This window comes from Danio rerio, chromosome 1 (assembly GCF_049306965.1).
Source record: "Danio rerio strain Tuebingen ecotype United States chromosome 1, GRCz12tu, whole genome shotgun sequence".
Taxonomy (NCBI): domain Eukaryota; kingdom Metazoa; phylum Chordata; class Actinopteri; order Cypriniformes; family Danionidae; genus Danio; species Danio rerio.
Genome location: NC_133176.1, coordinates 54,636,830 through 54,664,673, shown reverse-complemented (window position 1 = coordinate 54,664,673; position 27,844 = coordinate 54,636,830). Strand labels below are relative to the sequence as shown.

Here is a 27,844-nt window from a genome sequence, read left to right as displayed (position 1 = left end):
CACTGCACACCATCAATATGTAGCATGCACTGCACTTTAACCAATTCATATTTAAATACTACTATTTTACATCATCCTGTTTTTTTGGGAGTATGCTGTTGTATGTTGTTGTATTTTGCACCGTCTGTATTTTGCACTGTCTGGAGCCAGCACCTAAGCTTTTCACTCATCATAGCACACGTGCTGCTGATGATGTGACAATAAAATTGATTTTATTAATATACATTCACAAGAAATAGCTCTGAAAAATGTCCCCTAATAATAATATTGTCATGATCATCAGCGATCTGCAAGCCTTTAATATTATTATTAAGCATGTACTATCACCTGGACTTTGATTCTGCCACCTTATAAACTACACCTCCCATCATGCACCTCACACACACACCTGTTCCCGTTCACTGATGATTACACACACATAGCTGGAAGCTCACGTGGGATTGTTTTGCATTCTTCCACGTGCTTCTGTTACGTGTTGTTTTTTGATCATGTGACTCGCTAACTAGAATCAGCTGTTCTGTCGGCAGCCCAGCGGTTTGTATTCAAATCCACCTATTTAAGAAGCGGTAGATCTGTGCTTCAATTGTCAGTGCGTTATTCTTGCTCATGATTTCTCTGTAATTTGTCAGAACCTTCATTGATCTGGTGCACTTTTTTACTTCCTGATTCTGCTACTTCATATCCCGACTCTGGACACTTTGAACTTGTTTGCACTTTGAGATTTTTGACTTCATATTATATCCCTTGCATTTGGATCCATCTGACTAGTGTGTTATTTTCTGAACAGTTAAAGTCAGAATTATTCGCTCTCCTGTGAAGTTTTTTTTCAAATTTCCCAAATGATGTTTAACAGAGCAAGACATTTTTTACAGTATTTCCTAGAATATTTTTTACTCTGGAGAAAAAGTCTTATTTGTTTTATTTCTGCAGTTTTTTTTCTTTTAAGCCATTTTAAGGTCAATATCATTAGCCTCTTTAAGATTTTATATTATACTTGAAATTTTTTTCAATTGTCTACAGAACAAACCATCGATATACAATGTTCTGCCAAATAACCATGACTTTCCTAATTACCTAGTTAAGCCTTTAAATGTCACTTTAAAGGTTCATGACACCCCCCACTTTCGGTTCAAGTTTACCTCAGAATTTTTTTAAAAGATGCATGATAATGGGCGTGGAGCTTCGCGAGCAAAGAACAGGTGTGGGCGTGGCCAGCAGAGCAGGGGAGAAGGAGGGGAGCGAACAACTGTTGTCAGTCGGCTCACAAAATGAGACACAAACCGTGAGGAGACCCATGATTTCATAGCTTACAAAGTTATAATGCAAAGAAATAAACAGTAATTTAATATCATGCTACATTTATCATTGCACACACACACAACAACAATTTATATAATTTAAAAGATAATCATGCTCATATAAAAACTACATGAGGACCTCTCCCTCAATTCCCGGGTCTGAATGCAGACTCAGTGCAGCAGGTCTCGTGCCCTGCCTATTTTAACCATTATCCCTGCTGGTAATCTGGAGGATTTAGGCGAACACAGCAGCACGGCGATGTGTCTAAATGTGAACGAACTCCTGATAAAAGACAACGTCCGCCATTCTCCAATTCTTGTGCTGCTCTCCTGGCAAAAATGCTTGCTGGACACATACAGCTTTGCTGTATAGGCCTTGACAGCATCACAAGGAAACCATGCAACAAACCTTGTAGATCATGGAAACAAACACAAACGACCCTTCATGAACAGCTAAATACTGTGTGCCGTGGGTCCGTGGACGCAGTCTTACCCAATCATCAACGTAGGATCACACAGCTTGGCACTGGCAGGTCTGCCTCGCCTTCGGAAAGCACGTGCAGTCATGAATAATTAAGCAGCCGGCTCTTCTCATAGGATAAGAAAACTCCGCTATGAATAATAATGAGAAACCGACGCGTCATCTTTGCACTTGCAGTTCTGCGCTACGTCGCCGATTTTGATCCCGCCCCAAAAATCATTTCAAACCTGGAAGCTGAAATAAGCTGACAAAAGCTCAAAATTACCCTGTTTTCTCCACAATAAAAGCTGACAGGTGCTAACATCGTCCTAACTGATGCTCAACACACACAAACCTGTTCGAATCACAAAAAAAGTGCTCGAGGGTTTCGTGAACCTTTAAGCTGAATACTAGCATCTTGAAAAATATCTAGTCAAATATTATTTACTGTCATCATGGCTAAGATAAAATAAATGAGCTATTAGAGATGAGTTATTAAAACTATTATGTTTAGAAATGTGTTGAACAATCTTCGGTCACACTTTACAATAAGGTTCATTAGTTAATGTTAATTAATGCATTTACTAACATGAACAAACAATGAACAATACATTTACTACTGTATTTGTTCATGTTAGTTAACGTTAGTTAATGAAAATACAGTTGTTCATTGTTAGTTCATGTTAACTCATGGTGCATTAACTAATGTTAACAAGCATGGACTTGAATGTTAATAATGCATTAGCAAATGTTCAATTATGAGTAATAAATGCTGTACAAGTGTTGTTCATGATTAGTTCATGTTAGTAAATGCAATAACTAATGAACCTTATTGTAAAGTGTTACCCAATCTTCTCTTCATTAAACAGAAATTGGGGAAAAAATAAACAGGGGGGCTAATAATTCTGACTTCAACTGTATATTCCTGATATTTGTCTAATTTGTTTTTGCGACTTCATCACTTTCACCTGTTTTGATTATCCTGTGTTGACTTTCTATTTGTGCATACTTTAGTTACACAGTATCTGAATATTTCTTGAATAAAACATGAATGCATCAGCTCTGTGTGGATGAGTTTGTACCGTTGAGCTGGGTGTGTTGGTCCCATATCCAGACGAGGGAAGAGAAGCCAGAGACCAGCGTCTGCCATCAGCCCTGCAGGCAGAAACAGACAAGCACATCACAATACAGAAGCAGATTTTGCACAGTAGCCACAGCTAATCAGGCCCTTCTGGATTTTGTCCAGTGGATCTTGAGATTAAAAAAAAAAACAATTTTAGATTTTCTTATTTATATTTTTGTGGAGGTGACACAGTGGCTCAGTGATTAGCACAGCAAGAAGGTTGCTGGTTGAAGTCGCGACTGGGCCTGTTGGCATTTCTGTGTGGAGTCTGCATGTTCTCTCTGTGTTGGTGTGGGTTTCCTCTGGGTGCTCAGGCTTCCCCCACAGTCCAAAGACTTGTGCGATAGGTGAATTGGATGAACTAAATTGGCCGTAGTGTATGAGTATGTGTGTGAATGAGACTGTATAGGTCTTTCCCATATATGCTGGAATAGTTGGCGGTTCATTACGCTGTGGTGACCTCCAAAAAAGAATGAATAATTTTAGTGAAAAATAAAATGTTGAAGCAAATAATGCCATACGTTCTAAGAAAAAATGTAACAAAATCACACACACACACGCACACACACACACACACACACACACACACACACACATATATATATATATATATATATATATATATATATATATATATATATATATATATATATATGCAAAATTTTATCATAAATGTTTATACATCATTATACATCTTAATCTCAAAGTGAGCTTTGAAGCCTAAGGGCTCTATTTGATGATCCATGCGCAAAGCGCAGGTCGCAAACGCTTTCAGGGCGTGTCAGAATCCACTTTTGCTAATATAACAACGGAAAAATCCGCTTTGCGCCATGGTGCAGGATCTAAAAGGGTTGAGTTTATTCTCTTATTGAGTTATAGGTGTGTTTTGAGAACAAGCCATTCAGAGTCTCATCTCCCATTCCCTTTAAGAGTCAGCTGCGTCGCGCCATGGCACATTTGCTATTTACATGACATAAAGTAAGTGTAAGTGGAAAAACTGAGCATTTCACTAGCGAGAAAACAGTTAAACAGAGCATCTACAGCGCGAGAATGAGAGATAAATTATCTACTTTCACTTTCGCTCTTTGTGGATAGGGAAACCTTGTACGCACAGACATCAATTAGTTTACAAATAATTTTTTCGTTTGTCAAGCGCAAAGATTTGTTTCAAAACTATTTCTAAATTTGGTCTATTGAAAAATCTATAATACAATAGTTTCTCAAAATAGCAACGTGCCAGCAATGCGCCTCAGAACGCCTTCCTTTTTAGTCCTGAACACCTATGGGCGCACATATGAGCGCAAATGCATTTGCTATTTAAACAGCGTGGTGCAAAAAAACAAAACTCTTGCACCAAGCTGAAACTAGCAAACAACAATTGCGTCACGCCTTGCGCCACATTGCGCTGGGTGTATGATAGGGCCCTAAATTTTTTATTTTACTTCTCATGGTAAATATAACAGGACTGTAAATTAATATAATTAAGTACATTTACTTTGCATTGTTCAATATGAATGTAGATAAACAGTGATTAAAAAGTTATTAAAGTAGTTGTAATTGAATTAAACTGACTAAAAGGGAAGGTATTTATAAAGGTAGGATTTTTTTAAACTTCACATTCACATAAACAAATAATATTTATGTAATTTAATATTTTATTGATTTATTTTTAATATTTTATTAAATTTGTATAATTTTTGTAATAGTAATTTTTTCAGTATTATTATTATTATTAATAGTAATAATATTAATAATAATAATAATATTAATAATAATAATAATAATAATAATAATGATAATAATAATAATAATACTATTAATAATAATAATAATAATTATGTTTCTTAAGCATCAAATCTAAATAATTTCTGAAGGATCGTGAAGGTAAGAATACTGCTGTTTGTCAGCTTATAAAGAACATTAAAAAATAAAAATGAGTTATTTGAAGTTATAATAATACTCCACAATGTTACTATTTTTTGTACAAAAAAAACAACAAAAAAAACAAAAGCACTGACCTCAAACTCAAGTGTCACATTTTTTCCAGCATTTTAGAATTACAATAAAAGCAAAGCGTGCAATTTCTGTGCCACGGGCAGCTTTACAGAAACACTAAACCACTGTCTAGTTTGAATGCGAGAAGCTTGGTTTCGGCTGAACGTCAGCAGGGTTTGAAACTTGTCCGTCTGATATTTCTGTGTAAAGCTTTAAATGTTGAGAACAGCAAGTGTTCAGATTTTATAAGTCTATTTCATGTGGTTGCATTCTTGTGTGGTCGCTAGGCATCCGTTTCATTTCTGCACAGTTTACTGCATGTTTCGGAGCGGGCAACGTTCCCGACGGGGTCATTAAAACTGTCATCCCACAACATGAGAAGAGCTCGCTCACAGGAGAACCAAAACAACGGTTCCACATAACGAAAGCATGAAAAGAGCTTCTCAGTAGGGCTCAAACTAGCTTCAGTACCCATCAGACATTTCTTGATCATGTACCGTATTTACCTGAAAGTACTTACCCCCTTAGCTTAATTTTAGTGGTGTTAATGATTAATTTTGACTATTAATGAAGATAAAAGATAATATAATAAAATGAATATTACATAATTTTGTATGGTATATACACTGTAAAAAATCTTGCTGACAACTTTGAGCTGAATCAAATGACCTTTTCTAGTCATCTCAACTTATATCAATCTGACTCAACGGGCTTTATTTTGATGATCTAGGCGCAAGGTCTAAATGGCAGGGAGCAAAAGCATTAAAAGTGTGTCTGAATCCACTTTTACTATTTTAAGGACGAAAAACCAGGCTCTGCGCCGCCGCACATCATCTGACAGGGTTGTGCTTATTCTCTTAATAAATTATGGGTGTGTTTTGAGCATTTGAGAGTCAGTTGCATTGCGCCGTGGCGCATTTGCTATTTACACGGTGGAAAAACTAAATGGTTCATTAGCGAGAAAACAGTCAAATAGACCATCTGTAACGTGAGGATAAAGAACGAGCCTCCTCCATTCGGGCACTTTATTTTTCACCCCAAACTCATTCTGAAAACGTAGCACCGCAGACATTTCTGGGGACCGCGATTTATGTGGCCGGAGGTACGTATGGCTACATTTCCTTTTTTCAAGCGAATGCAAAACAGAGTCCAAAAAATAAAGCGAATGAGTTCATAAAGGGTGAAGAATGCGGTGAAATCTGAAAACGCTGTCAAAATCAGATGAGGACTTTTCTTTTCTCTAGACGGCTTTTGTAAATCGTTGCTTGGGTTTGGGGAAGGAGGAGGAGGAGGGTGGCTGGGTTGGCCGCTTGGCCGATTGGCCGGCCGCCCAGTCAATGGTTCAGTCATTCAGTCAGTAAGTCAGTCGGACAGACGGCCGCTCGACAGCAACAATTTACACGAGAACAGTGCAAAAGAGGTTTGAGACGCGAAAAAGCGCGCACAGCGGACTCTCTCGGATTCGCAAAAAAAAAAAAAAACTGCAAAAATACGTTTCGCGGTCTCCAGAAATGTCCGCAGGGTTATGTTTCCAGAATGAGCCTGGGTTGTTATTTTTGCTTTCTCTTTCTCTCTTTCATGGATGAGGAAATATGTTGTACGCACAAACATTAATTAGCCTACATTATTAATTTAGTTTGTTAAGTGCAAAGATTTGTTTCAAAACTATTTCTAAACTCAGTTCTAATTTCCACCAAACCAATAAATGAACAATAATAACGAAGTGTGGTTAAAAAAAACTAAGCTATATCCAAACACACGTCCTATGCCCTACGTATATGGTCCAAAACCTGACAGGTGGACAAATCAAAGCTTGTTTTTAATAAAAATAAAGAGTTCAGAAGCAAAACCCTTTAAATCTGTCAGACCTCTTTTCTTGTAAATGAGCATTTTATATCAGACTCCTATAATTAGGTTCAGAAGGTTTATTTTATAGATAATGATGAGGTTATTAGCTTGCAAATAAAATAACTTATTTTTTATCTGCTGTTATCTTTAGACAATTCTCTGGATTTTAACAAGGTAGATTTTCTCTTGCGTCAAAACCAGCTAAATCCACTTTTCCATGCAAAAATCCAGCGTGTTTCGGCACAAATTAAGCCCTGAGTATGAGTAACACTAGCTTAAGTCACACTTCACACCATTTAACCTGTTACTGGCTTATTACCTTTCAACTGTTAGGATATTAGCTGTTTTTAGCGCTTATAAAGTATGATCTTATTGTACATCCTTAATCCTACCCCAAACCCAATTACTATGTTGCTAACTAATAAGCAGCTAATTATTAACTCATTGAGCTAAAAGTCTTAGCTAATAGCATAAACTGTACATGTGTGATAATATGTAAACAGTATGTCTAATTTGGAGTTGCAACTGATATCCTGTAAATTAATTTCTCAATTTAATGATAAAATGTGACTTATTCTGATGCTATTTTGACCCGGTGTAACTTATTTTCTGGAAATATTGTCTGGCTGACTTGTGTCGTGATGTACTGAGGCTCGTGTGTTCGTTTGTCCGGCAAATATTTCATGTTTCTGTGTTCGCAGTTAGCCGTAGCTCTGTGCTTTGGACAAAATTGATGATACATGCTGTGCAACTATCCTGCTGGACGAGATTTATATTGGCAAAATCCAATATTAGGCCTCGCAGGGCTGGAGCGCGTCAGACGGGGAAAAAAACGCAGATCAATCGTCTGTCTCTCATCCATTCGTCTCTCCTTTGCACTTGTCTTTCAGATAAACGGCTGTGGGACGGCCTGTCATTCACTGGGGAATGATGATGCTGAGATATGTGTGTGTGTGTGTGTGTGTGTGTGTGTGTGTGTGTGTGTGTTTTAGCCGTCTGGAGGATCTCCTTCCTGCTGCTTACAAACACGTCCATTTATAAACACTTCCTCAAAGCTCTGAACTAGAACAAGAAGCAACAAAAGTCCCAACATAAAGGAGTGTAAGGTACCTTAACAAATGTAAGTGGATTGAACTTAAAACAATTAAGTTGTAAAAAAAAAATCTCAAGAATTGTGTAGTTTCAGCTCATATTAAATAAGTGGTTTGAACACATAACTTTTTTCGGAGTGAGAATGCAAACAAACAGATATATAATATAATATAATATAATATAATATAATATAATATAATATAATATAATATAATATAATATAATATAATATAATATGATATAATATAATATAATATAATATAATATAATATAATATAATATAACAATAATATAATATAATATAATATATAGTAAAAATAACAAAAATATAATATAATATAATATAACAATAATATATTATAATATAATGTAACAATAACATAATATAACAATAATATAATATAATATAATATAATATAATAATACAAATAACAATAATATATTATAATAAAATAACAATAATATAATATAATAATACAAATAACAATAATATAATATAATAAAAATAACAATAACATAATATAATATAATATAATATAATAATAATAAAAATAACAACAATATAATATAATATAATATAATATAATATAATATAATATAATATAATATAATATAATAAAAATAACAATAACATAATATAATATAATAATAATATAATAATAAAAAATAATAATAATAATAATAAAATAACATTAATATAATAAAATATAATATAATAATAATAATAATATAATAATAATAATAATCCCAACAACAATAATAATATAATAATAATAAAAATAACAATAATATAATATAACATAATATAATTAGGAACAAAAATAATAACTTGACTTTTAGTTGATCATTTGGTATCAAAAGTGGCTTATATGAAAGGCAAAGGCCTCTAGATTACGCTTATTTTACCAAAATAAAATATGATCATGCCTTGATTTTTAAATATTTAATTAGGACACTAAGGTCTGACAGGGAATAGCAAAGAGATTGGTCTTGCAGGACTCCAAGAGTTCATCTAGATTCTTTGGATTCATCTTCAATGCCTACTCCTTCAACGCTCAATAATGTTCATGTCTGGAGACTGGGCAAGCCAATCCTGGAGCACCTTGACCTTCTTTGCTTTCAGGAACTTTGATGTGGAGGCTGAAGTATGAGAAGGAGCGCTATCCTGCTGAAGAATTTGCCCTCTCCTGTAGTTTGAAATTTAATGGACAGCAAAAATGTCTTGATACCTCAGGCTCTTGATGTTGCCATCCACTCTGCAGATCTCTTGCACGCCCCCATACTGAATGAAACCCCAAACCATGATTTTTCCTTCACCAAACTTGACTGATTTCTGTGAGAATCTTGGGTCCATGCGGGTTCCAATAGGTCCTCTGCAGTATTTGTGATGATTGGGATGCAGTTCAACAGATGATTCAGCAGAAAAATCCACCTTCTGCCACTTTTCCAAATGATCAACCAGAAGTTATTATTTGTTACTCTTACAACTGGGATAGACGACAAGACTTTTGTCAAGCAGTTTATATTGAAGATATTACAGTAATAACTGTTGTACACTGGGCCATTTATATTGTATGAAATTATGAATCTAACAAGTGAATCTATGCAGACCCCTCACCCCACAGAACTGTGTGGCTATAAAGAAGCTGAGATTTTCTTTGCTGTGGCGGCCATACTAAGCCTTTCCCCATTCATAGTAATGCGAGTGAACTGTCTTTGTATATCTATAGTCTTTGATAATGGCCACAATAAAAACACTGGAGTATTTATGTGTGAAAGGGCTAGGGGACTTTGGCAGGCTGTCTCAAACAAGCTCTGGCAGATGAGATGAAGTGTGCTGCTGGTTGTTTATGTGTGGATTTACCGTCTGGATGAAGCGAAGGAGAAGTGTGCGGGTGCGCTGGGAGAGAAGGTCCTCGGGCTGTCCAGTGGGCTGCTTCCTATGAGCAAACACACACACACATACACACAAACACACACACACACACACACACACACACACAAAGATGAACACACTCTGTAAATCACAGACGAAGGACATGTGTACGGGACGATTTTCTCACCAATATGTCCTGGCAGAGGAGAGTGAGGTCGGGGAAGAGTTGGAGATGTGCTGGTCAAGATCAGACTCTTGCGATTACTGGTGCGACAGCTGCAAAACAAAAAATAAACACACCATCAGGGCAATCTCACACAGACAGACACACACACACACACAAATGCAGTTGAGGTCAGAGTTATTAGCCCCCCTGATTATTTTTTTACCCAAATTCTGTTTAACAAAGAGATTTTTTCAATACAATTCTACACATAATAGTTTTAATAACTCATCTCTAATAACTGATATTTGATCTTTGCCATGATGACAGTACATAATATTGACTAGATATTTTTCAAGACACTTCTATACAGCTTAAAGTGACATTTAAAGGCTTAACTAGGTTAATTAGGTTAACTAGGCAGGTTAGGGTAAGTAGGTAAATCATTGTATAATGATGGTTTGTTCTGTAGACTATTGAGAAAATAATATAGTTTAAATGGGCTAATAATTTTGACCTTAAAATGGTTTTGAAAAATTAAAAACTGCTTTTATTCTAGCCAAAAGAAAACAAATAAGTCTTTCTTCAGAGGAAAAAATATTATCAGTAACACGATCACCAGCGATCTTAACTCCCTAAATCGCTGGTTTGAACGCACAATCACTATGGACTACAAATCCACCATTTTTGGACTACATTTTCATACATGCACTTCACTCACACACACACGTTCCTCATTCTGACTGATTACACCCTCACCACCTGAGGATAGTCAAAGACTGATTACACACACTACTTAAGCAGCATACACACTCATTCCCATCGCGGACTCTTGTTTACTGTAGGTGACATTTCAACGTGTTTCCTTAGTCTTGTTTTTCTGTGTGTTTACCCTAGCCTTATCTAGTTATCCCTGTCTGCCGCCTGCCTTTCGGCCTCTCGCCTGTTATTCTGACCACGATTCTGGATTGTCTACATACATCTGTTTGCACCAGAGTTGACCATTGCTTGCCTGACTGCTGAATAAACATGCATGTGGATTCAAACTCAGTTGTCTCTGTCACTCCCCGTGTTACAATGAGACATACTGTGAAAATACTGGGGGGGTAATAATTTTGGCTTCAACTATATGTATACATGAAGCAAAGGAGAGGTGAGCGGGTGTTCTGAGAGAAATATTTACTATAATATATAGATAAATACTAAACTATATGAATGATATTTTACAATTTAAACATTTTTGTTTTAAATACTATAGTACATCACAAGGGAAATAAAAAAATAAATATCATATAAAATAAATCTAAAATTCTAAAATATTTTTGTGTTTCTGTGTCTGAACTAGGTATGAGTTATAGTTTTGGTTTGATTTTAGTAAAGATCTAAGTTTTTTGTGTGATTTTGATCAGTTCTTTTGAGATGGCCATATAATATTTATCTATTTTAATTTAGTTTAAATAATTACATTTAAAATAACATGAAAATTATATATATATATATATATATATTATTCATGTTAATTTAAAAAATAACATTAAAATGAGTTTAAAATTAGTCCCTTATTTATCAGTGGTTACTGCAGTGGAATGAACCGCCAACTATTCCGGCATATGTTTTATGCAGCGGATGCCCTTTCAGCTGCAACCTATCACTGGGAAACACCCATACACACTCATTCACACACATACACTATGGACAATTTAGCTTACCCAATTCAGCTATAGTGCATGTGTTTGGACTGTGGGGGAAACCGGGGCACCCGGAGGAAACCCACGCGCAAGCGGGGAGAACATTCAATCAGCCGAGGCTCGAACTGGCGATTTTGCTACCTACTGTGCTACCCACATGTCTCATTTTACATAATATATGTATAATATAATATATAATTATATATATTATATAATAATACATAATATATGTACATAATAATATATGATATTATGAATATATAATAATTCCTTATACAGAAATAGCAGAATAGTTTTATAGAAAAATGGAAACTAATATTATTCCCAACAATTCCCCCATAAACAACACTAAAATACAATTACACAAAAATCTCTATATAACATGTAAACATAGTTCACTTAATTACATTTAAACAACATTAAAAGTCTATATTATATGATCTATATTCATAAAAAAAACACCGCAAAACACTTTATTACATTAAAACAACATTAAAAGTGTATATTATATGATCTATATTCATAAAAAAACACCGCAAAAATTGTACTCAACACAATACATAAACATTTAATAAATAAATAGATAACACACACACAGCATAAAACACAGAACAAACTTCACACCTCTGCTGAGACTGAGGAATAAAGTGACTCAAGGGACGAGCAGAAAGTAAACTGGCACATCGCCACGGCAACTACACTGACAGCCTCCGCAGGACCAATCGGCATTGTGATTGGCTGCTTTAGACTTCATCACATCCAGCACATCTCCCCGACACACAGCTGGAGATCACAGACTCGCTTAATGACATGATGCAATAATCAGAAAGCTCATTTCCATATAGAACCCGCTCGTCACTCTTGATCTGTACACGCAGATGCGTGTGTGTCTATGTGTGTATTTGTGTGTGTGTGTCAGCAGATATTGACTAAAATTTTGAGTTATTGCCCCCTCTTTCCCAGCACTTTCTTATCATCTTATTTCCTGTCTGTTATTCTCTTGCTTTGCTTTCATCTGTTTGTTGTTGTCGTTTCTACATGTTAGATTCTCATCGGGATAAACCTGTCAAGAACAAATCCAGGTCACTTTTAACTCCACAATCAAAACTAAAGAGGTAGAAAAGACTAAACATTGTGCAGCTCTCCATTTCAGGTAAGAGACTGCAGGAATAACCATCTAGGTCAAAATCAAACATAAACAGTAAAACAAGCAAACATCAAAAACACAAGTAGACTAAACATGAAGGCACTTTGCAATGAAGGCACTTTGCAATGCTCCCAGGGAAACAAGACTTAAAAAAGAAAAGCTATATGTGTTATCAAAATGTGCAATCTGAAACTGGTGTGTGACTGCATGGCGTGATGGGATATGTAGTTGGGGTGTTCTCCAGCGATCGGCAAGGGCTACATCACTGATAATTATAACAACTAACCCAGGCTCATTCTGAAAACGTATTCTTATATATACATTTCTGGATATTGCCAAAGACCTCCCAGGAGGTAAGTTTTTTTTTTTTTGTAGTTTTTGTTTTCGCAAATCCACCAGAGGTTGCTGTGTACGCTTTTTGATATCTCAAATTTCTCTCGAGAGTGCCATTTGTGCCTGCTGTTCTCGCGTAAATCCACCAGAGGCCGCTGTTGACAGACTAACTGAATCATTGGACTGACTGATCGACTGACCCATCCTCCTCTTTTCCTAAACCCAACCAATAGTGTTTTCAAAAGCACAGATTGACACTTCCCTAACCCAACCAAAAGTTTTACAAAGAAATCCAGAAAAGAAAAGCCCTCGCCTGATTTTTACCACATTTTACCCAAGCGGCAACCTCCCGCTCTCTCTCAGGAAGCCAATACGGAAGTAACTAAAACTGCAATTTATCCGAAATTCCGCTAGTCTTAGCCGCTCCTGGCTCCAAAACAGAGCAAATTTCAATTGAGCCCACTGTTAGAATGGCCAACTTTACAGCAGAAAAAAAGGTGTTTACAGCCTGGTACAAAAAAAGGTTTTGGTTAATACAGCTAATATTACCCTTCATGACAACTGTGAGGGGGGTGAATTTTTTTTATAACTCATCCGTTTCCTTTATATTAAGTTATATTAAGTTTGCATAATTAAGGGCGTGGTCACTTGAGTGACAGCTAGGTCTCACTGGTCGCCGTCACGTCACCTCAGCTGAATCCTGCAGATTAGCCACTGAACTCGGCATATTTATCGTATTTCTGTGTTGTTTTATGTGGCTTTACACAGTCAACTGCCTTTTGGACTTGTTTCCTACAATTATTTGATGGAATGTCATGCTGAGTGCGCTTAATTGTGCTCACAAACCATTCACGTGGCCTCCGTTCCCCATGTGAGTAAATTTATATACTTATATACCATCTCTATACATGTATTTGTTTTATTTAAGATCATTTATCGTTTATATTTATATTTAGAGCTGTAATGCACTCCAGAATCTGTCAGATTGATTAGCTGTAGGCTCTAGAACAGTCATCTGAAGCGTTGTCATACAGTGTTATGCTGGATTTCATTAATAGTCTTACATTAACTAATACAGACTATATCTGAAGTGTTTGGATGTAATTCGCGTTTTCCTCCTGTTGAGAAACGTCATAAGAACAATGTTTAGTGGCTCAATGTATTACAGCAGTGTTTTTAAAAGACTAAACACTTTATTGATATAGTATACAGCCAAGCACAAGTGGTCAGAATACAAACGAGTCACAAGTGATAAAGTATTAAGCGTTCTCCCAAAGTAAACCAGGTGTCTGAACCAGGTCCAACCTAAATGCAGCATGCGTCTGTAGCTCTGCTCACTCTCCGCCTCTTTGCCCATGTTTGGTATCCCGCCGTCGGCGTGATGACGCGCGAACAAAATGGCGACGGTTGGCCGCGCCTACTTGTGGCTTCTTTTGCGCTCTTTAGAAACCTATGGGTGACGTCACGGATACTACGTCCATATATTTTACAGTCTATGGTTTTACCACATTCTCACCCTGTTATTTCCTTGTTTCTTAAATTTTTTGGCTTTAGTTTTACCCGCTTTCTGGAATCGTTCTTCGCTGGACTCGAACCTCGTTGTTGTGGTCAACCACTCTCTGCTTCTCAAGTCTGCCAGCATACTAGGCAAGCTAACTGGGCCAAGTGGTAACAGCGGAAAGTCTTCCATATGGTGGTAAGCGGTCAGCTGGTAAGCACGAAAAGAATGGCGTCCTACCACCCCGTAGCGTTCATTTTAAAGATGAAATGCAGCCATACATTCCTCTGGCTACATAATTCTCGATCTCCAGAAATGAATATAGGGCTACGCTTTCAGACCGAGTCTATGTTGGAAATATCTTCTTGACGCAATTAAAAATCGAATTAGAAAATCGAAATACAGTAAAACAAATGAGCGCAAAACATGACCAATCACAGGAAGGGATTTTTTTCTGCCTGGATAAAGAAAACACAGATGAAAGAAGCTGGCAGCCACAAGATGAGTGTGCAAATGCTCTTATGTTCCTAAAAATACTTTATATTCTTGGTTTAATTATCAAAAATAAATACAAATAATAAATAAATAAAGCAAAATTTGTGTCTGTGCATCACTTAACGATATGCGATTAAAAAGTAAAAAAACTGAATGTAGTTGTTAAAAAAAACAAAAACTAATTTTACATACTTACAATCTTACAGACAGAAAATTTCAGCAGTTTAAAAACCTTGACTTTTTCAAACCGCAGTAAACCTTGAAACCGGTTATCGCCCCATGCCTGGTACCTAATCAAAATGTGTAATCTGAAACTGGTGTGTGACTGCATGACGTGATGGGAAATGTAGTTGGGGTATATGACAGGGAGTGTTTTCTGTGTGTGTTGTGAGTGTGTGAGTTGTTTGTGTGCCTATGTGTCTGTGTGTGTGTTTGTATGTGTGTGTGTGTAGTGTGTGTGTGTAGTGTGTGTATTAGAATAATGAAACAGTAACGCAGTGAGACGACAACAGAAATGTGAGGTTTATGTCTCCTGTCTCGCTGCTGCTTCCTTCAGTCTGATGCTAATGCACTTCTGCTCAATATTTCACAATGCCCTCGCCGGATCTGTGCTGCTACAATCTGCTTTCTTGTCAGTGAGCGTTCATTTAAAGTCGTCCTGATTAGAGGGGAGCCGCAGATTCAGGCTGACAACTGCTTTAGTTTTCATCTGTGTATTTTTAGAAAGTTCTATTCGTTTCCCCTCACTGTTGTGTTCTGTTTGTTTGTGATGCTCTTTAATGGAAGAGCAGACTGATAATACTGCAAATGATATAAAGTCACGTCTAAAAATAACGGTTGAATGTCTATTTTTGGATATCATTTTGAAAATGTTAACTTGAAGACTTCACTTTTAACTTTTGTATTTGATCTCCGTTATTCTGAAATGATTAAGTCTAATTTTGTATTGTTTTTTCCTGGGAATAATATTTCTGAAAGAGCTGTTGACATGAAACTAAAGAAGATTTACGTAAAAACCCAAAAAATTCAAACACAAAAATAAACCAAAAACAATCTGAAAAATAAGTTTTGCGTAATAACAATAGAATGACACAAGGAAAAAGTACTGCACTACTGAAATGTATTTAACACTTTGTATGAAAGGCTTTTTTGGTGATGGCAGCTTAAAGATGCCTCTCTCTTATGAAAGTCACATGCATTGCTCAGACATGAGTTTTTCACAGACTTCAACAGAGTGTAAAAATATTGATGGTTCGGTGACTCTCGTGTATCAAATCTGATCTTTAATTTGTATTTTCTATTGGATTCAAGTCAGGTGATTGGCTGGTCCAATCCAAAGCTTTATTTTCTTTCTTTGAAAGCATTTGAGAGTCTCCTTGGTTGGGTTTTGGAACACTTTCTTGCTGAAATGTCCACCCTAGTCACATCTTCTTCATCCTGCTAATGTAGATGTTAGACTGAAGCAGTGAATATTCATTTACACTGATGATGGCTGCTGAAGAATTACTGGGAGTTTTCAGCTGCTGTCTGGGCTTTCCATGCCTTTCTACAACTTACTTTCTTCATGTGTTCAATACTTTTTCCTCTGTGTCATTTCATTTTATTACACATCAATTCATTTATAAACTAATTAGATTTGTTTTTTAAAAAATGTTAAAAAAAGAGGAAAAATTAATAGAAGCAAAAAATATATATAAAAATTTTGTTGAAATTTTGTAGGTTGTTATTTTGTTTTGCAATATTTTGCTTGAGTTTAATTGTATTATCTTTCAATTTCTAAAAATGTTTGGTGACTAAAATATAATTTTAATAAATATATCTGTTTATTAAGTCTGTTTCCTTTAAATGCACCAAAATACATTGCCTATATTCATTGAGAAATGGAAAAAAATATTTCTTTTCAAAATGGGCTGTGCTCAATTATGCTGAGCACAGTATATATATATATATATATATATATATATATATATATATATATATATATATATATATATATATATATATATATTAGTGGTGTCAAAATTATTGCGTTAAAGCATGCAATTAATTTGAAATAATGCATTAAAAAAATTAACGCATTTGCAGGTTTTTTTAATTTCCTGTTGTGGTCGACGTGTGTTTAACATGCAAAGAAATATGGATAAGACCAAGGAAGCAATTTTTGAAGGCAAGTTTCAGTATAAAACAATTAATGTCGCATCACCAGGCTCTCCAGTGTTTCATGCAATTTCGGGTGTGTCATTTTTAACTTTCGACTTCTGTTTTAATGGAATTTGATACCGATATTATCAACTGCGATTTTCTAGGTTTTGCGTTAAAAAAATTTATGTGCGTTTGATATCTTCCAGAATTGACTGTGTTTGCCTGTAAGGAGCTGAGATGAGGAAACTCCTCCCCGCGAGTAAATATCCAATCACTATGCGCTTAAGATAGGGGGTGCTTGACCATCATTCCACACTTTAACATTGCGAGCGGCGGTGAAGTGAGGCACTAGTAAAAGGAATGGCCGGCGAAGTGAGGCAACATACGAGAAAGCACCGGCGCCTTTTTAATCTGCAGTGTGTAGACATTGCAGCTTTGCCGGTAAGTATAATGCCAATAAAAGAAAAAACGGTGAACAAAAAATAACTGTGTGCAAGCATTATTTTAAATGTATAACCATGACTGCACATCTGCAGCGCCATCACCCAGCAATATCACTGTCTGAAGCAGGATAGCAGAGAAGGTAAAAAAGTCCAAATAGCAACAATCCCTTGCTGAATCTTTCAAGCAAACAAACCAAACTGGTTCCGAGAGACACATAAAAATACCAAAGGCTGTGCGGGTGTTTAATGCAAAAGATTTGCAGCCATTTTCAGTGACTGGAAATGTGGGCTTTTGTCATTTTATAAAAGCACTCGATCCATGTTACAGACTACCGTCTCACATTTTTTTCAGCACCGAGATAATTAAGATGGTTTATTTATGTTTACTGAAGTACAAATATGTTTAATTGAAATGGCCAATTTTTCTTAATTAACTTCACATGTATGTTTATTTTTAAAGTGTAGGATTTTATGTGTTCCCCAGTTTGTACATGGGCTACCAGCAGCTGTGAGTTTTCAGTGTTCATTTTTTTTATACAATACACTAGGAACTACTGTACTTTTCTTGGCTTTTACGTAAAACAAAATGAGTATTGCAATAAATCGTTTTTATTATTTTTCTCCTTAACCTCTTACTGTTCCTATTGCCTATAGAATAAAAAAACATGTGTCAAGCCATGAGAATATATATATATATATATATATATATATATATATATATATATATATATATATATATATATATATATATATATATATATATATATATATATATATATATATATATATATATATATATATATATATATATATATATATATATATATATATATATATATATATATAGCCAAATCTACATTTCTCATTTTAACCCATTCACACATTTTATTTTATTTCAGCTTCATATCAACAAACGAATATGACCATTTATTAGAAGTATTTGATAAAAACACAAAAGCAATAACTGCCAGAGGATATTTATCAGAAGGAGAGTAATGTATAACTGCGGATGAATCTGATCCCGTATCTCTTTCATAAAGCAGGAGCCGGGAAGCATCTTCTAGAGCGGATGTGTATCGTATCGCATGACTGACAGGCGGATCATATACACACAGAATCTGCTGTAACAGTAGACCAGAGTACAAATACAGCTGCAGTCAAAAATGATTAGCCCCCCTGCATTATTAGCCCACCAGTATATATATTTTGCCCAATTTCTGTTTAACGGAGAGAAGATTTTTCAGCACATTTCTAAACATAAAAGTTTTAATAACTCAACTCTAATAACTGATTTATTTTATCTTTGTCATGATGACAGTAAATAATATTTTACTAGATATTTTTCAAGACACTTACAGCTTAAAGTCACATTTAAAGGCTGAACTATGTTAATTAGACTTGTCATTGTTTAATGATGGTTTGTTCTGTAGACAATTGAAAACAAATACAGCTTAAAAGGGCTAAAAATATTGACCTTAAAATGGTTTATAAAAAATTAAAACGCTTTTATTCTAGCCGAAATAAAGCAAATAAGACTTTCTCTAGAAGAAAAAATATTATCAGACATACTGTGAAAATTTCCTTGCTCTGTTAAACATCATTTGGGAAATATTTGAAAAAGACAATAAAATTCTCAGGAGGGAGAATAATTTTGACTTCAACTATACGCACATGTCTGCATATGTTTGATCTGTGCTGGATCTCCAAGAGGGCAACAAATCAAAAACACCTCTGACAAGCAGGCGGTAGAAAACACACAGCCGCCTGTGGAGAAAACAGCAGATCCTGATGCTCTTCTGATGCTGCCAATCACCCTCTGCATTACACAGCTCCAAAAATACTCAACAACACTGACATTCAGCAGCACTGACCCATTTAGCCGACTACACCGTAAACAAACACAGCTTTTCAGTGTTTTTTTGCAAAGAGAAAACATGTGAAATATCTTTATGGCCTCTGCCTGAAATCACAGTTGGTTTGTAATGTTTAATTCATGAGGGAAAAGTTGATCCAGACGCTCCATTTCAGATTCACATCAAATCAAAGCAGAAGCACAAACTTTTTCTTGATATTTGACTGGATGAAAGCGCACATATTCTGCTTTCCGAAGAAGATTTTCAAAGAATCGAACTACAGGAAAGGCTCTTGAAGTGAAAAATTAATAAAGCTGGAGTCGGTTTGAAATTTACAGCAGATTAACAGGCTACAAGGTAATGCTTTATCTCAAGTGCCAATTTCTACTATTAATTACTGGGTTATTACCAGCTTATTGCTAAGATGTTAGCTGTTTATTAGTTTTCATTAAGTGAGATCTTACTCTACATACCTAATCCAAACACAACTGCTGTCTTGCTAACTATTCATAAGCTGGAAATTAGTTTTCGTGAGCTTAAAGTCTTAATGGTTTTAATTGTTTTGGCTGGAGAAAGCCTTGACTCTATGTTTGAAATGCCTTGTAAGTTATAACTTTAAACTCGGAGGGAAGAATGAAAGACAGAATGGAAGGAAGAATGAAAAGGAGGAAGGAAGAAAGGAGGGAGGACAAAAATGAAAGAATGAATCAAAGGAAGGAAGGAAGGAAGGAAGGAAAACAGAATTAAAGGCAGGAAAAATCAAAGGAAGGATGGAGGAAATTAAGGAAGAAAGTATGAAGTAAGGAAGTAATGCCTAATGAAAGAACAACAGAATTAAATAAATGAAGGTAGAATTGAAGGAAGAACAGAAGGAAGGAAGACAGAATAAAAGAAAGGAAGAGAGAATTGAAAAAAGAAAGAAAGGAAGGAAGGAAGAAAGAAAGGAAGAAAGGAAAGAAAGAAGGAAGGAAAAATAGGAAGGAAAGAAAGCAGAAGGAAGGAATGAATAGAGGAAAGAAGGAAAGGAAGGAAGGAAAGAAAACAGAATGGAAGGAAGAAAAGAAAGAAATGAAGGAAAGAAGAAAGGAAGGAAGAAAAATTGAAGGAAAGAAAGAATGAAGAAGGGAAAGAAGACATAATTAAAGAAAGGAAAAAATGAAGGAAGGAAGGAAGGAAGGAAGGAAGGAAGGAAAGAAGGAAGGAAGGAAAAAGAATAGAAGGAAGAAAGGAAGGACTACAGAATGGAGGAAAGATAAAATTGAAAAAAGGAAGGAATGAATGAAGGAGGGTAAGAAAGAAAAAATTAATGAATGAACGAAAGAAGGAAGGAAGGAAGGAAGGAAGGAAGGAAGGAAGAAAATTGAAGAAAGGAAAAATGAATGAAGAAAGGAAAGAAGGAAAGAATGAATGAAGTAGGAATGGAAAAAAGAATGAAAGAATTAAGGAAGGAAGGAAGGAAGGAAAGAATGAAGGAAGAAATGAATGAAAGAAGAAAGACAATTAAAGAAAGGAAAAAAATAAGGAAGGAAGAAAAAAGGAAGGAAGGAAGGAAGGAATGGAGGGAGGAAGGGAGGAAGGCAGAATGGAAAGAAAGAATGAAGGAAGAAATGAATGAAAGAAGAAAGACAATTAAAAAAAGGGAAAAAAGGGAAGGAAGAAAAGAAGGAAGGAAGGAAAGAAGGAAGGAAGGAAGGAAGGAAGGAAGGGAGGAAGGAAGGAAGGGAGAAAGGAAGGAAGGAAAGAATGAAGGAAGAAAGGAATGAAAGAAGAAAGACAATTAAAAAAGGAAAAAAAGGGAAGGAAGAAAAGAAGGAAGGAAGGAAAGAAGGAAGGAAGGAAGGAAGGAAGGAAGAAAGGAAGGAAGGAAGGAAGAAAGGAAGGAAGGAAGGAAGGGAGGAAGGAAGGAAGAAAGGAAGGAAGGAAGGAAGGAAGGGAGGAAGGAAGAAGGGAAAGAAAGAATGAAGGAAGAAAGGAATGTAAGAAGAAAGACAATTAAAGAAAGGAAAAAAATAGGGAAGGAATAAAAAAAGGAAGGAAGGAAGGAAGAAAGGAAGGAAGGAAGGAAGGGAGGAAGGAAGGAAGAAAGGAAGGAAGGAAGGAAGGAAGGGAGGAAGGAAGAAGGGAAAGAAAGAATGAAGGAAGAAAGGAATGTAAGAAGAAAGACAATTAAAGAAAGAAAAAAATAAGGAAGGATGGAAAGAAGGAAGGAAAGAAAGAAGGTAGAAAGAAAGGAAGGAGGGAGGGAGAATGAAAGATTGAAAGACAGAAAAGAAAGAAGAGAAAGATCGCAGAAATAAGTAACAGTTTTCAATTTGTTACAAAAGAAAATGTTTCAATAGTAAAAATATTTCAACATTCAGCATATTTGACTCATATTCTGAATCAAGCAAACGCTCCTGTGGTGAATTTACACCCCAATATGTGTTTGTGTGAGTAAGCGCTGCTGTTTGTCAAATCCTAAACCTGTCAGTCATCAGAGGGTGAGAGGTTAATTACTGGTTGCCATGGCGACTGACCCAGACAGCTTGTCAATTAACCCCAGCTCAGACTCTAGAAGGCCACTAATGAAGACTAATAACACTGAGCCTGACCTGTTCAACACCACAGATTGACTCACTCAACACATTTACATGCACATCAATACACTGACTATGTTTACATGGACGTCAGCAAAATTGTTATTTGCCTTATTTTGAATATGCAAATAATATGATTGAGGTGTTTATATAAGTTGCTTTACAGAATGTGCCGTTCATTTTCCCGTTTTACATGTAATCATTTGGATTATTCTCTTCATGTCACCACACTCTCCAATATTTCCTCTGGATTTTCATGTGTTTTCATGAATTTCGGGGGTTTTGTTCTTAATTTTTTGACTTCAGCTTGTTCAGTTTGATCAACTTTTTAAAAATATATTTAAAAAGTAAATTAATTATCAAAAAATACATAAAATAAAATAAATTTAAATAAATAAAATTAAATAAAGTAAAATAAAATAAAATAAAAGTAACTATGGGCTATAATTGAGAAGAGAAAATATCTTGTAAAACAAATAAAATAAAATAAAACCTAAAAAATTATTTAAAAAAACAACCACTGTTCTTGATGGATCAGTGAAATATCATCAATGTGGAATAAAAAAAAAATAAATAAATAAATAAATAAATAAAATAATAAAAAATAAATAAATAAAATAAAATATGGGCTATGACTGAGATCAACAAAATATCCTGAAAATTTTGAAAATAAATGATCTAACCCTGGTAAAAAAAAATTTAAAACTAATAAATAAATAAAATATCTAATTTGTGTCAATTTTTTAAATAAAAGAAAAACACAAAATGATAAAATATTTTTTTAAATAACCACTGTTCTTGATGGATCAATAAAATATCATCTAAGTGAACTATTAAATTAAAAAGTACTAGAAATAAAACAATAGAAATAAAAAATGAAAAAAATAATAAGAATAAATAAAATAAAATACGGACTATGACTGAGATAAACAAAACAGCTTGAAATTTTTAAAAATAGATTATCTAAACCTTGTAAAAATAAATAAATAAATAAATACACATAAAATAAAATAATCTGTGAGAAAAATGTAAATAAAAAAAAACAAAACAAATATTAATATTAAATATTATTAAATTATAAACATTAATATTAATATTAAATTTAAATTAATAATATATATGTGTGTGTGTGTGTGTGTGTGTGTGTGTGTGTGTGTGTGTGTGTGTGTGTGTGTGTGTGTGTGTGTGTGTTTATGTATTATTATTATTAAAAACAACCATTGTTCTTGATGGTTCAGTGAACTAAAAAGTTTAAATAAGATAAAATAAAATACGATAAAATAAAATTAAATTAAACATGGGCTGTAATTAAGATCAACAACGCATCTTGATCATTTTAAGAATAAATTATCTAACCTTTAAAAAAATAATTAAATAAATAAAAATTAATTAATTAAAACAAATAAAATATCTAATATCTAAACAAATCAAAGTAAATTAAAATAAAAAAAAATAAAAATTAAAAACCACCATGCTATTTTACTGATCTTGATGCAGATAAAATAGCATCAAAATAAAATAAAAAATTAAAACATATATGAAATAAAATAAAAAACAAAACTAAAAAAATGAAATAAAAATACAAAATGGGCTGGATCAACTAAATAAATTATTTATCCCTTGTAAAAAAAATAAATATAAAAATAAAATAAATAAACAAATAAATAAATAAATAACCACTGGCTGCACTTGATGGATCAGTAAAATATCTTCAGAGTGAAATAAAATAAAATAAATAACAAAAAATAAAACATTTTACATATTAGCATTTTACACTTGTCTAAATGCACCCTCACATATGATGCACAAGGGCTGGAAACAATTTATAATGCAAAGGGTGTGGCGATGTGAGGTCACATGACTTCTGGTTGCTAGGCGATAGGATGAGGTTACTAGAGCAGACAGTGGTTTGAGGACAGAAACAGCTGAAGGTGAAAAAACAGAAGAGAGAAAGACTGAAGTGTTGCAGGAGCTGAATGTGGTAAATATAGACTGACTCCGCTCATTATAAAAATACATGAAAAAGAGAGACCGGATGTCCTGCTTTCACAAGGTGTGTATCTGTGTCCAGTCTAAATATGGCCCTGTTTCACATACAGGACTCACTGACCGCAAATTAAAGATCTCCAGAGTCCTGTAGATATTGGTGGGATAGTTTTACTGCTTGTTTCTCAGCTGGATGCCAAGAAGGTTTGCAATTTTGAGGTAATTTGTGAACAAAGTAATATAAATGAACATAAACATAAGGAATAAATAAACAATCAGGTTGAAATGTGTTATAATAAATAATAATCAAATTATTTAAATAAACAAATAAATAAATAATAGAAGTGCAACTAAAAATAAATACATTTATATTTTACAATAAGGAATAAATACACATAAAACTGAAATTTATTACAATAAATAAATTATTTGAATTAATAAATATTTTTTAAATAAATAAATAAACTTAAAAAAAACAGAAGTAATAAACGGAATAAAAAAATAAACAACAAATATTTTAAAATTAGGAATAAATAATCAAATAAACAGAAATTTGTTATAATAAACACAGTATTTTAATTAATCAATAAATGATCATAAACAAATTAACTGAAATCTACAGAACCAATAAACAGAAGTATATCTAAAAAATAAATAAATAGCAAATATTTTACTATAATAAATATCTAAAAAATAAATAAATAGCAAATATTTTACTATAATAAATAAATAAATAAACTGAAATTTATTACAATAAATAATATATAAATTATTTTTGTAATGAATAAATAAATAACTAAAAGTGCAATTAAAAATAAATAAATTAACATTTTACAATAAGGAATGAAGAATCAAAATGAAATGTCTTACAATAAATTAAATATTTTAATTAGAATTTTAAAATAAATAAATAAACTGAAATAAACAGAATAAACAGAAGTATATCTAAAAAAAATAAATAACAAATATTTTACAATAACGAATAAAAAATAACCTAAAATTTATTATCATAAATAATTTTTTTTAAATAACCAATAAATTATAATAAATAAATAAACAAATAAATAAAAAAATACACTGGAAAAAAACAGACGTAACAAACATAAGTATATCTAAAAAAATAAATAACAAATACTTTACAATAAGGCAAAAATAAACAATTTTTATTATAATAAATAATACATTTATTATTTTAAAGAATTAATTTAATTATTATAATAAATAAACAATTATATATAAATAAATATTTTACAATAAAGAATTAACAAATAAAATTAAATTTATTAGAATAAATATTAAATCAATTACTTTAATAATAAATAAATTATTAACATATTATAATAAAGAAATAAACACAATGTTACAATAAGGAATAAATGAACAAATAAACTGAGTTATAATAAATAGTTAATAAATCTTTTCAATAAATGAAAAAAATAATTATAATATATAAATATTACATAAAGAGGCGACACGGTGGCTCATTGTTTAGGACTGTCGCCTCACAGCAAGAAGGTTGCTTGTTTGAGTCCCGGCTGGACCAGTTGGCATTTCTGTATGGAGTTTGCATGCTCTCCCAGTGTTGGCGTGGGTTTCCTCCAGGAGCTCTGGTTTCCCCCACAGTCCAAACACAGGCGCTATAGGTGAACTGGATGAACTTAACTGACCACAGTGTATGTGTGTGAATTGGTGTGTGTGAGTTTTTCCTAGTACTGCGTTGCAACTGGAAGGGCATCTGCTGTGTAAAACATATGCTGAATAAGTTGGTGGTTCATCCCACTGTGACGACCCCTGATTAATAAAGGGACTTAGCCGAAGGAAGATGAATGAACACAGCCAGCTAAATTTTGATGGCAGGTCAAAATGTTCCAGAAAGAGCTGAAAGAAAACCCTTCAGAGCAAATCTTAATAAAACATGAGTAATAACACATCGAGTCGGTGCAGTCAAGCTCCAGTGACAAGAAAGCAACGCCAACGTGAAATAAAATATTCAATTTTGGGGCTGAGGCGATGCTTTAATCTCAAGTAAATTCATCTGTGTGCAGCGCGGAACAAAATAATTGAACTTGAACTATTCAGAAGAGCTCTCTCTCACTCAAACACAGCAGAGAGAGACTACACTGAGCTCAGCAGACACAATGAGGCTGCATGAGGGAGAGAGACACACACACATATAAGCATCCATACACATACACATGCACACACACACACACACACACACACACACACACACACACACACACACACATACACATGCCACATATGCACACACATACATGCACGTATACACACACATGCTCACACACATTCTCACACACATATAAACATCCATACACACACCACACATGCACACACACACACAGAAGGCAAAATGCTATTGACTTGTTTTTAAAAAGGGGAGGGGCTACACTATGTCCCGCCCTCTCTTCATGTTTCAGTTGAGATTAACATCAAACATCAAACATCAAATAACAAATGCACATTTCATAACACTTTACAAGACCTTTAAAGAGGTCATCCACTACAATATCCTATTTTAACCCTTTGTTGGTGTGTAAAGTAGCTGTGTGAACAGCATCTCTGAATGTAAGACGCTCAAAGTTCAATGCAAAGAGCGACATTGGCTATTACAGAGTTAGCTTAGCAAAGCCTAGAGCGAATGAAGTTTGGGGACTACAAACAAATACATCCGGGCTAGTGAGATTACAAATGCTTCAGGTTGCGTGCATGCACCACACGCACACACCTGCGCAGCAAAGGGGCGTGGCCAGAGGCACTGTAATGTAGCAGAGAAAGCTCAAATGCTGCCCAAACGCTGCTATTTCCACAATACTTGTTCGGTTTCCGAATTTCGGCTTCCAAAGGACACGACACAAAGATAGAAGTGCTAACAATTTGATTTTAATTATGTTCCAGAGAATTACAATAAAGATATAGCTAGCATTTGACAAGGGAGAACTTTCAGAAACTCTCCCAGTTCAGTGCTGGATTCAGCTTAAAAACTCTTTAAAGAAGGAGCAGCTCCAACCATAATAGAAGAAGCCACAATCTCACATCGTGAGCCACAACCTGTAAGTGTTTTTATTTGTTAAAATTGATCAATTACATGCACAATGTCTAGCGCTAACGGCATGTTGTAGCGAGGATGCAAACAAGGATGTGAACAATGGTAAATGCTGGTTGGCGCCGTTAACAATTTAGCTACAAATTCATATTTATCCATCAAACCGCTGTAAACACACACAATCATCAGCAGCGCTGCAGTGTCTCTCTATGCGGACGTTTTTCCCTGCATTCTACATCTCGAATCACAAACTCGCAAAAGACATGTGCCACAGCCATATTACCATGCAGCCCAAGACCAGTTACTCACTGAAGCTAAGCAGGGCTGAGCCTGGTCAGTACCTGGATGGGAGACTACTAAGGAACACTAGGTGGCTGTTGGAAGTGGTGTTAGTGAGGCCAGCAGGGGGCGCTCAACCTGTGGTTTGTGTGAGTCCTAATGCCCCAGTAAAAGTGAAGGGGACACTATACTGTCATTGGGCGCCGTCTTTTGGATGAGACGTTAAACCGAGGTCCTGACTCTCTGTGGTCATTAAAAATCCCATGGCACTTCTCGTGAAAGAGCAGGGGTGTAACCCCGGTGTCCATGGCCAAAGTCCCTCTATCAGCCCTTACGATCATGGCCTCCCAATCATCCCCTTCCACCGAATTGGCTCTATCACTGTCCCTCCCCTCCACCAATAGCTGGTGTGTGGTGAGCGCACTGGCGCCGTTGTGGCTGCCGTCGCATCATCCAAGTGGATGCTGCACACTGGTGGTGGTGTG

General features: G+C 34.6%; 1 protein-coding gene across 4 annotated transcripts in view; it reads right to left on the bottom strand.

The window, feature by feature from the left end:
* Positions 1–27,844, bottom strand: part of mast1a (microtubule associated serine/threonine kinase 1a) — a 94,346-nt gene that overhangs the window by 33,498 nt on the left and 33,004 nt on the right. For 2 of the 4 annotated variants that reach the window (XM_009294431.5, XM_001337092.8), the window contains 3 exons: positions 9,880–9,968; positions 9,681–9,756; positions 2,841–2,913 (listed from right to left, as the gene is read on the bottom strand). In XM_009294431.5, the coding sequence (XP_009292706.1) occupies positions 2,841–2,913; positions 9,681–9,756; positions 9,880–9,968 (238 nt within the window). The remainder of the gene's footprint in view (positions 1–2,840; positions 2,914–9,680; positions 9,757–9,879; positions 9,969–27,844) is intronic. The other 2 variants (XM_073954696.1, XM_073954695.1) reach the window with 1 other exon arrangement.